Here is an 11,430-nt window from a genome sequence, read left to right as displayed (position 1 = left end):
AGTGTACACGCGTCATCGGAGCGAAATCGGGAAAAATATTTGTTTCCTCTGTCTCATCGTAACGCGAATCATTATACAATCAGTATATTTGCATTGCATTGGAAGACGCGGCCGCTTGGCCGCGCGATCAGTGACACGTCTCAACGTTGGAGCCGACGAGCCTCCTCTTGACACACACGATCTTCGGACTGTTTTCATTCATCGCGGTGCAAAGTCTACTTGCGCGCGTTTTAACCGTCGCACACTCTGTCGTAACTGATGTGTTATTTCTAACGTGGAACGAAGCGGATGATACCGGTGAAAGCAGACATTACCGAGCGTGACCGGACCATTACGTAGCGTAATTCGATCTAAGTAGAAAGGAGAGAAGACGGAGTAGCGCCTCCGCCCTCCGCCCTCCGACCGTGCCGTGCCGTGCCGTGCCGTGGGGCAAATCCGCGCGGCGGTCGCGCGTACCTGTATATGTATATATACATACATTGCGCTGTAAACTAAGGGGTGGAGGCGGGGGAGGGGGGGGGAAACTGCACCTTGCGGGAGGTTTGTATTTCATCAGTATTGTCGTCGCGTTACACTTTGAAATTCATCCGAGAACCGTATACTTCTCCTCTCTCTCTCTCTCTTTCTCTCTCTCTCTCTCTCTCTCTCTTGGTAATATATTCTAAATGTACGTTTTATATAATACACTTTATCATACATATCTCTCGCGCACGAGATAAGACTCGTTCGTTTGCAAACAATTATGCTAATAAATACGCGCGCGGTGACGAGTCGAGGATTAATGTTGGAAATAGATCGTGAGTTGTATCAAAGTCCGCTGGGTTAGGTCGTAAATTATGCATCGATTGTCGTTTTCTGTCCAATCGACGCCGTGCGGCGTGGTTTAATCTATTCGCAACCTATTCACGCACGATTCAATCGATTAATAATTATGTTCAAGAGTACCAAGGGAGAGGGAGAGAGAGAGAGAGAGAGAGAGAGAGAGAGAGAGAGGCAAAACTCGCAGATGCATTGGGAAAAGTCGTATAAAGTAACAGCATCTTCGCGAGCGAGATCCGTACGTTCAGGATACTCAGGCCACAATTTTGCTATTTGGATCCTCGATCGCTCTATACCGTGCGATAAATGATTTTACGCGCACTCATGACGCACAAATAACGCGTTGCGCTTGATCGCCGTGCTTTTTACTCGCTGGCGACTGGCTTTGACATAACAGTACGTATAGCAGACGGATCGTTTAACGGTACTAATCGCGGTTGCGGTTAACGAATAACCAGAACAAACGGTGTTTTTCCAGTATTGCCGTCAGATATAATTTTTAAAGTGTCGCGTCGACACGATTATCCATTATTATTAAAAATTTAATGAGTCACAGTCTAAAGTGGAAAATACAAATTTACAAATGGCTAACCGTAGCTAATAAATTCAAGATTTTTTGCGGCTGGTAAAAAAAAGGGGGAAAAAAAGAAGAATACGTATTGCATACGTTAATATAAATTAATACAGTATGAATATATATATTTTCCTTACCTTATAAATCATTTATACAGTATGAAGCAATATGTACGAACAATTTCGTCAGAATCAAAATCTGTGGTATCGGATGTGTTTGTTTGGAGAAAAAGGCAGCGTCGAGCAGTGTTCCTTTTTTCGCGTTGAAGCGTATATAATTTGCCGGCGCAATTATAGCGTTTTTGCAGATTGTCATATTGTAATACGATCGGTCGATTAATCCGGCTTCATAGTGGAAGGCTTCATGTGCGATCTCGAGTCAAACGATGCATTAAAGCCGTTTATCTCGTTTATCCCGTTTTACGTTTCTCTACAAATCACACTCTGCATGGACGTTTTCTTTTTTTTTTTTTCACAGTGTGACGATTCTTTACTACATAAAATATGAGATATATTACAAGGTATATCATTATTTTTTTTTTTTTCAATATTCAAATCTGCTAGATTCAGGGAGAATTTCGATTCTCTCCTTTCCATTGTTTCTCCCTTTCGTTCCCCACGGGGAAGGAAATTCCACGAGGAAGGACATTCACTGCAAATCTGAATATATTATTTTGACGCGTATAAATATGTAATTGGCTGAAACTTTCTTCACACACACACACACACACACACACATGTTTCTTGAGTCCCGTCATTTAATACATTTAAACATGTTAAATGAGATTAATTAAATTATGTGCTAAGGTGATATAAGAGTCACACGCTTGTACGTGTAAAAACACGTGTAAAACACATTCAGATTTGCAGTAGGTAGGTAGTTGTCCATATTTTGTCTGTATTAACGGACGGATTGAATATGTGGTAGAGCAGCTGAGCAGGCAATTGATTGGAATACGACCGATTCCGATACACCATTCTAGAGACTCCTTATAGTTATAAAACGGCGTGTATTATTAAAAAGAATGACAGATACAGGTATTTAATGGCCGGACGGTTAACTACCGGCCGATACATATCTCATTGAGACCAAGCCTAATAAATCTAAGGTAAATACAAGAGTTTACAATCTCGATTTAGCTAGTTGGAGCAAGTATGCAGAACAATCATGCAGATTTATTCTCCTGATCGGTTTTTACTACTGACATGGCAAATGCGCTCGTAAGAAAAATACAGCACCGAAGAAGTAGGACGTTTATCACAATTTTACAGCGGATGAAGATACAGCGTACAACCTTTATTTACGAAATTCCGATAAAGGATAAAGGGGCCGCGCAAAATTAATCGGCGCAATTCCAAGACCGCGACGCTTTTCTTCTCTTCGACAATCACATTCGATGAGGACGGCGAGAATTCGTGAGAAGAAGAGAAAAATCCGAAAGAACGAGGAAGATTTCCGCGTGGAGATCGGGGTTGAGAAGAATAAGAGGTGGAGAAGGTTTCGCGCGTAAAAAGGAACGTAGAACAAATCTCGCGCACGGTATATTGCGGTATATTGAAAAATACTCTTGTCGCGTCTCGAAGGCAAACGCTGCATCGAATTCCCCATTTCTGTAGTATCTCTCGAAATTGCACCGTATTTGCCGTCATTTGCCGATATATATATCTCGTCCTTACCTCCCTGCACTGTATTTATCGGAAGCAACAAACATTACAAATGCATCACGATTCGCACAGATTTTGCAGACGATACAAACGTTTGTTCCCGCTCTGCTTCCCGCTCGTTCTCTGACGCTGCGCCGCATGCCTCCCGTGAGTCGTTTATGAACGACTCACAAAAACATAGTTTTATGACTGATACGGCCGACGGCGGCAGGACGGGACCGCCGCGCGCGCGCGCGCGCGCGCGTCCGCTTCGTCGCGGGGGCGGATGGATGCGAGGAATAATCTATTTTTTTTTCTTTTTCTCGACGATGTCGACGATGTGTTGCACAAGTTCTCTTTCAGGGGAACCTGTTTTGCCCCACCGCGTTAGACGGACGCTCGCGTCGTCACCTTCGTCGCTCGTTTCTTTTGCCATTGCTACGCTTTTGAATCGCGCGAATCGGCCAGTTTAACGCGCGCATTGTGCATGTGCAGCCGAAGCCGAGCCGCAAAAGAACAACATTAGTCGTCGGTATCTCGACGCCGCGCGAGTCTACCCAATCTTGTCTGCGGCACTCTTTCCCGCTTGTCCCGTGAATATTCCACGACCGAAAGACGACGACGATACGGACGATATCGTATACGGACACATTTCATGAGTCCCCCCATGAAATCCAAAGGCAAGTTGTCGTCTGATCTCGTCGAAGCTCGTTTTGTACAGTTCGGCTTGAATTTTCTCGCTCGCGACCCATATCACTTTCTCATCGTGCGTATTGCGCGTATTCCGCGCGCAGCACCGAAATGTTTCACAGCTAACGACGAGAGGTAGGTGCTTCGTGTATTTTCACACCCTCTCTCGTCACGCATAATCGAGATACTCGAAAATTCTCTTCGATTCCGCGATAGATAAAAAGAAAGAGAGAAATCGCCGCGTCTCTCTTGCCGCTCTGTTCTTTCTTTCCTTGACCCGAGGAATCGGCGCGGGAGCGCCAAAATCCCCGTTGAATTGCGGAATGAGGAATTGCGCCATACCATACCATACCATACCATACCATAATTGCAATGCTGAGAATCACATACACAGTCTGTCCCAGATTCAATGAGACTGGTCTAAAGAAAATACAAAGCGTTTATTATTTTGATTTTTTATTCTTGTTTATTCAAAATAGTCTCCTTCTGAGTCAATACAGCGCTGGAAACGTTCGACAAATTTTTCGAAACATTTTTTATACTCATCGGCTGGAATGGCCTTTAGCGTGGCGGTCGAAGTCTTTTGGATGACCGGGATGGTATCGAAACGATTTCCTTTCATCGGCAATTTCAGTTTGGGAAATAGCCAGAAGTCGCACGGAGCCAAGTCAGGTGAATACCAGATGAATGATCGATAACAATGATGTCTTTTTTGGTCAAGAATTCACGTACCATGATGGCTTTGTGCGATGGTGCATTATCGTGCAACCTTCCGTTTGCCCAAATCTTCGGTCAAAATTCGATAGACCTTTTCGACAGATGCTTTTCGGTGTCCCAGTTTCCTCCTCGATGAGTCTCGCAGACACACAGCGGTCGCTTCGAAGAATTTCTTTGACTTTCTCGATGTTTTCTTCATTGCGAGTGGTTTTTGGCGGCGGTGCTCGGTCATCGTCCGCAAGGTCCTCACGACCGTCACGGAATCGGCCGAACCAACGGAAAACCTGTGCACGGGACATGCATTCATCCCCGTACACATTTCTTAGCGTTTCGTACGTTTCTGCACCACTTTTACCCAATTTAAAACATGTTCCATGTTGGTTTCTCGACCGACGTACACAAAGTGACTGTACATAAAATGTCAAACCGCAGTGAAATATCAACCGAATTCGCTCAAAGTTTGAGATTAAGTAGATGAAGGGTCGAACATTCACCTATACCATCATTCACTCATAGATATCGCTGCGCTAAGAACTTTGACGGAACCAGTCTCACCGTATCTGGGACAGACTGTGTAGATGCCGTTTCCAAATATCCCCTTTTCTCGCAAAAGTTTGGCGATAAGAAGAAAATCGGAAGATTTTTCGATTCTCCTTTTATCACTTACTAATATGAGCTATTTTCGCTATTGTCGCATAAAATGACCCATGTAATCGCGAATATTTAGCGGGGCTTTATCAGTGCGAGCTTTAAACGCGATGTGCTGCGGCGCGGCGAGACGCACGTGTAGCAATGCGTCGTCGCAATGCCTTCCTCTACGCTATGTGCAAGCAATAGTTGCTAAAATAGTTGCTAGACTGCACAACTGGGCCCGGACTGCACTATTGCCCGGAAACGGCTCAGACGCTGCTCCCCTACCGTCTCGGTGCCGGCGCGCTCATTCTCATCCGACTTGTATAATTAATAACTCGATCATTAATATAAATATCGCGCAAAACAATACGGGACTTTTTTTGCTCGCTTCAATCACCGTTCCACACTCCCACAAACTCGGTCAGAAATTTGCAAATTTCCAAGACACAAGCCGAAGTTTATTCTCCGTGACTCTAATTTAGTCCTGAATCCGATGACCTGACTCTGAACCAAACCGAACTTGACGAAATTAATCTCGGATTAAAAAAATATACGTTTCAAGTAAACGATAAGAAGCGACGGTGATAATTTGTTTGTGAAATTACGGTAAGTAATTTCTTATCGTTTGTTTCAAGCGTACAGTTTAAATTGGAGGAATTTAAATTTAAAAACTTGTACATTGTATCTTTCTACAATTTGTTTTGTTTTTACTATATGTATTTGGTATGTTAATTACTATAAGTAAACCGTCGCTATTCTTTTGGTGCGGTAACATTTTAAAACGCGTTTACACGCATTACACGCATATTGTTGTCTATTTGCATTTTGTAAGTCCAACTCGCGTTGAAGCATTCTTATCTTTATAACTTGGAAGCTGCTGAGACTTTGACATTAAAAAAAAAATTTCAATTTCTTTTATTTCACTCTTTCTAGCTTTCTAGCTAGGACGACGTGTGGATAAGATTATATCCTCGGTATAGATTTGGTCAAATTAATTAAATATGAAGCTGTAGCGTAAAATATATTACAGCTCTATCTCGTGAACTTTATTTTATTGATATGATTGTATCGCACAGATTGCACAGATCTGTCTTTAGGCACCTCGTCAATTTGACGTAATTTTGGAAGCTGCTTCGAAAGCTCGTCCGAGGAAAGTAGTATGCTGTATAAGGGCGTAAGATGTAAGATCTTTTACGCGAATACTTTAACGGAATTAATACGGACGAGTATAAACTAATTACATAGGTTGATTTGAGTGCGAATCAATCCGGTGCGCCTTCTTATTTTCTCTGTTCCTCGTGATTTTCAGGGCCGAGACAATCGCAGCGCGCGAGCTTGCTACGCAAGTTAAAGATGCAAATCGGAAGCATATGTAATAAGCCATATTAATATTTTACGTTACGTCCGACGCGCGACGGTGCGCTTTCCGCGAAACCGAAATTTACAAGACCGACGCTTATCGTTTCGTTCACGACAACGTGTGATCGAATAAGGCATTTCGCATCGCTGCTGCATTGTCGCGTCTTACCGGGGATGATCGGTCAACTGTTCAACCGGGGATGAATATATGACTTGGAGAATATATGACTGGTCGCAAAAACATAAGACACGTATAATCGGTGCGTCACTGTACGTGTATGTGTGTTTCGCGAAAAATTGGTCTCTTGCAATAAATTTATTCATTTCAATTTCTAATTAGGTAAGTAAGGCAAACAATGTCGCACGAGGGCGATGCAGAGAGCAACGTCGGGTGAAGCAAGTGTCTCGACAATAAGGAGCAATCCCGCGGTATCCCGCGAATTTTGCTTTCATTTGCAGACGTGGACGTAAAATCCGGGCACGAGGATCCGGGTCGGGCGGATTTTGAACGGGCGATCGTATCAGCGGGTAAGAAAAGTAGACGTAAAGTATTATTATTATTATTATTATCATCATCTCGCATGCACGCGCATGTATTTAAATGTTCATCCTCGTCAAACGCTCTTCCGTGTGTCCCAGCAGGCTATGGAAAATTCAACTATCTGCTGTTATTGGCGGTACTGCCAGCCTGTTTCTCCAGTATCTTTTCGTCGTCGTCAATGTCATACGTGCTACCATCCGCCGAATGCGATCTCGGCTTGACAATGTTCGACAAGGGGCTGCTGAACTCGATGGTGTTTGCAGGTGATATTTCAAGTCGCTTGGCAATCGCATATATTACAGCACGCTGTATTACAGGTGCGAGCTCGATGTGCGAGCCTAAGAGCGCGTTTGGCACACTTAGAGTATGATTATCGTGCGGATTGTGCCGCCGGCGGCGCCGCGGCCGGTTCGCTTGTAGGCTATAGAGTGAGGGCAACCGCGCACGCTACGGTAAATATACCGTGCCGTTGTCTCTTGTCAACCAAGTGCCAAGTAAGACCGGCCGGGTTGTATCATGCAACGTTGGTCGTTTACGATTTCTGCAGACTTATTCAGTCTGCGGATCAAGGCTCCCTCGGTTTGCTCTTTAAGGTTTGGAAACGTCGCGGTTCGTTGTGTGGCGTTGGCAGCAAGAAATCTGACGATGCAACAACAATATATATATACGATAAAGAATGGGGTTATGTAAATTTCTATTATTTCAAATAGTTGCGAAATACTTTTCGACGACTGTTTCGACTGACATAAGAAGGAAATACACATGTGTGTTTCTCCAATCATCCATCTCGGCGCGCGCTCACTCGTCAGATTTCTGTAATTATTAATCTATAACTCGATAACTACGTATTACCCGAATATCCCAAAACGCTGGAACTTTTATGTCTGTCTTCAATTGCTTATGTGTCCTTATGTCCTCGCGAGCTCTGTAAAATTTGTTCCGCGAGAGTTTGGTTTGGCCAAGAATTGTTTGCCAGTGTTACATCAGAATCAATCATTCAACTGTTGCTCCAGAGCTAAGTCAATATAGACTATCCGCATCAATGCCAACCGTAAAATCTTACGAAATGAATGAAATGGAAAAGAAATGATTGTACGTATCTCTAATAATTCTTGTTGATTGTCAAACTTATGGGAGAGAGCTCTTGGATTGACGGCGAATGTATCGAATAATCCAACGCTGATTTTCATACGTTGCATTGCACTCGATTCTATTCGCAATTCATTCTATTCGGACTATATATATTTATGTCTAATTCCTTCCTTTCTGACAACTAATTTTCGTCGAAAAAGACAGCTCAATCAACAAACACAGACAGAATGTGATCACGTCGATTTGTTTCAGGTATGATCTGCACGGCATTTTTCTGGGGTTGCATGACCGATATATTCGGCCGTAAGAAAATCATGTTCTACGGTTACTTGGTGACCGGTCTACTAAGTTTGGCGACATCTTTTTCGTACACCTTTTGGATTTTATTAGTATGCAAATTTTTCGACGGCGTGATGTAAGTTGAAGGTGCAACCTAATATACCACCACCGCACGAGGCGTATCATTCCAAAGTCTCTAACTGCAAAACAGTAGACGAGAATCAAATCTGGAAATTAGATTAAATTTGTAATTCTTCTTGTTTGCAATGTCAGTGTTGAGAAGAACGCATGGATATATTATGGAGTTGATAAGACAAAGATACATATGACAGGTTAATCAAAACATTTGCAGCATGTCCGGTCCATACGCAGCGCTCATGTCGTACTTGGCGGAGACACACGGCGATGTACATCGATCGCGCTCGTATATGTGGCTCGGTGTGTTTTTCTCGCTCGGAAATATTTCCTTGCCATGTACGTACGTATTGTGTAGAAAGAGGAGGAGAGCGTAGATTATAAATTAAATAAAGTGTCGATTTAATGATATATAAATGCCCCACAGTGTGCAAAAAGCACACTGTGGTAGCGGTATAATTTTCTCCGACGGAGAAACCACTACCACCAAACGGCCGCGAGCGACTCCTGTTATTCGGTTCGTAGGTATAGCGTGGTTCGTGATACCTCAAACGTGGGATTTTACGCTTCTAAATGGAACGATGAAGATCCATTCTTGGAGAGTGTTTTTGGCAATCTGCTCGTTACCCGAGTTTCTAGCGTGCATCGCTCTGTTTGCCTTTCCGGAGAGCCCGCGTTTTCTCATTCTGAAAGGTCGACACGACGAGGCGTTGGACGTTTTCAAGAAAATCTACTCGCTCAATACCGGCAAGGACCCTGACACATATCCGGTAACACGCGTGCACGTAACGATACTTTACTCGCGTTCGCGATCGCTAGTGTAATGACTCGCTGCGCGAATATTCGAAGAAATCGTATCTAATTTATTATAAGACTGATTATATCGTTGAGTCTCACACTCACTTGTGTGTGTATACATGGTACAATTGCGCGTACTCTCTCTCTCTCTCTCTCTCTCTCTCTCTCTCTCTCTCTCTCTCTCTCTCTCTCTCTCTGTCTCTCTCGCTGTCGCTGCTGCGCCATTGTCGCAGTTGTCGAGTGACAACCATTGCCGCTCAAAGTTAACGCCAACGACGTGTTTAATCGACAAACAGATAAAAACTCTCGAGGATGAATATTCGATTGAAGGAGTCAAATCTTCCGGAGAACGTTTGCAGGATAAAGCGTACACCTGCTGGAAGCAAATCAAGCCTTTGTTTTTGCCACCCAACATCTTCAAGCTGATAGCCATATCGATGATACAGTTCGGCGCAACGACAGGGTCAGTCGCGCTCGTTCTTTCTGTCGAAAGGTTTCGAAAGGCGGAATCGCGACGTTTCAAGTTTAATTACCTTCACTCACTCAGGTCAAACTCGCTGCGACTTTGGATGCCGCAGCTGTTCGCCATGATCGAGAGCTACAAGAATACCGTCGAGAGAGATGCGTTAGGCCATGCGTTAGGCTTGCAGCCGTCCTTTTGCTACATGTTAGGTAAAGAAAAGTCGCAGCACAATTCTACTCGATACGTCAACGAGACGATGGACAACGTCGCGGCTGCCTGTGTGTCGGTGAGTGACGTTCCCTTCGTACATGTAGTCGCTCTCGAGCGTTCCGAAAAAGAAATCTGGCGGTTAACACGGCTTTCTCTCATTTCAGCCATACTTGAATTCTCGAGTTTTTGTCAACTCCATCGTAATTGCCGTTACAGGTGTTGTCGGTTATACCTTGGCCGGTTCCCTCATCACAGTGGTCGGAAAGAAGAAATTAATGGGTGAGATAGCACGATCTGATAGTCGCTTTGCCGCTCACCTGTGGCAGGTGGAATCGGCACTTGCGAGTGTGTGGAGTGGAGAGATAACGTTTTGCGCGGCACAAGATAATATTTCGGGTTTTGTTTTTACCTTTGTAGCAATTTGCTTCATCGTCGCCGCTGCCTGTTGCGGCTCGCTCTATTGGGCTAATGATACCAATGGCGTCCTCGTTTTGTCCTCGGTGTTTGTCGCGATGTCGAGCATAGGCGGAGCGACCGTTATCAACGTTATCGTCGACAATTTCCCCACATGTTTAAGGTAAGTTCTCAGCTCAATGTTCTTCGCTTTGTACCTTGTTCCTTCTCGAAAAAAAGAAAATTATACAGGATTGGGGGAGGGGCAGGATGGGGGAGCGAGAAGAATGAGAAGAGATTCATTGTGTGTAATGCATCTTCTAATTCTCTCTCTCTCTCTCTCTCTCTCTCTCTCTCTCTCTCTCTCTCTCTCTCTCTCTCTCTCTCTCTCGATTCATTACGCACACGTTACATTTATCTCCGCTTTCAGAACTATGGCGGTCAGTATAACCATGATGATGGGAAGAATCGGCGCGGTGATAGGCAATTTATTGTTCCCCGTTTTATTTGATTTATCATGCCTAGGACCCTTCGTCATGATTGGCACGGCTTCTTTAAGTAAGGATCGCGTCTGCTGAAAGATTGTCGAAAGATGAAAATCGACCTCAATAACGTACATATTTATTTATTTTCTACAGTATGTGCGCTTTTGATTGCTGTATTACCAAGGAAACGAAAACAGCTCACAACGACCGAATATGTACCGAAGGACATGGTTTGACGCACGCTGCTCACCTGATGTTTCGCATCTGATGAAAAGACCGACTTGTGCTGTTACACATCGCTGTTACAGCTGCAGTTGCTCGCAATTTTTTCTCCATTGTGTAAATACACGTTGTGTTCATACAGTGCCTTATATCGACGCGCTGCTTTGTATTTTGTGTTTTATACGGCTGTATCGAGACAACTGAATGCCAATGTCAATGCGTAGCTTCGCATGCTGTGCATGTTGCATAAACATTTTCATAATACGATAATACAATAAATAAATGTATGTGATATTAGCGACCCTATCTTCAATCTCCCGCCCCCCCCCCTCCCCAGCACGCGCAATGCGCAACGCGGACGCGCGCACGGCGAATCG

The 11,430-nt window shown here is 44.1% G+C and overlaps 1 protein-coding gene across 3 annotated transcripts; it reads left to right on the top strand.

The window, feature by feature from the left end:
• The first annotated feature begins 3,488 nt into the window (after positions 1–3,488).
• LOC105181288 (synaptic vesicle glycoprotein 2B) lies at positions 3,489–11,202 on the top strand. Of its 3 annotated transcripts, none has more exons than XM_011137957.3 (12): positions 3,489–3,716; positions 6,895–6,963; positions 7,078–7,239; positions 8,321–8,483; positions 8,700–8,821; positions 9,008–9,252; positions 9,577–9,743; positions 9,828–10,029; positions 10,118–10,232; positions 10,371–10,530; positions 10,777–10,904; positions 10,985–11,202. In XM_011137957.3, the coding sequence occupies exons 1-12, from the start codon at positions 3,692–3,694 to the stop codon at positions 11,065–11,067; spliced, it is 1,641 nt and encodes a 546-aa protein (XP_011136259.1). In that variant the 5' UTR covers positions 3,489–3,691; the 3' UTR covers positions 11,068–11,202. The 3 variants fall into 3 exon arrangements, with proteins under 3 accessions (XP_011136259.1, XP_025153331.1, XP_011136258.1); XM_025297546.1 differs by lacking the exon at positions 3,489–3,716 and adding an exon at positions 5,079–5,682; XM_011137956.3 differs by lacking the exon at positions 3,489–3,716 and adding an exon at positions 6,164–6,695.
• The last annotated feature ends 228 nt before the right edge of the window (positions 11,203–11,430 follow it).

This window comes from Harpegnathos saltator, unplaced genomic scaffold, assembly GCF_003227715.2.
Source record: "Harpegnathos saltator strain DR-91 unplaced genomic scaffold, Hsal_v8.6 scaffold18, whole genome shotgun sequence".
NCBI classification, from domain to species: Eukaryota; Metazoa; Arthropoda; class Insecta; order Hymenoptera; family Formicidae; genus Harpegnathos; species Harpegnathos saltator.
This window is presented reverse-complemented; position numbering and strand designations above follow the sequence as displayed.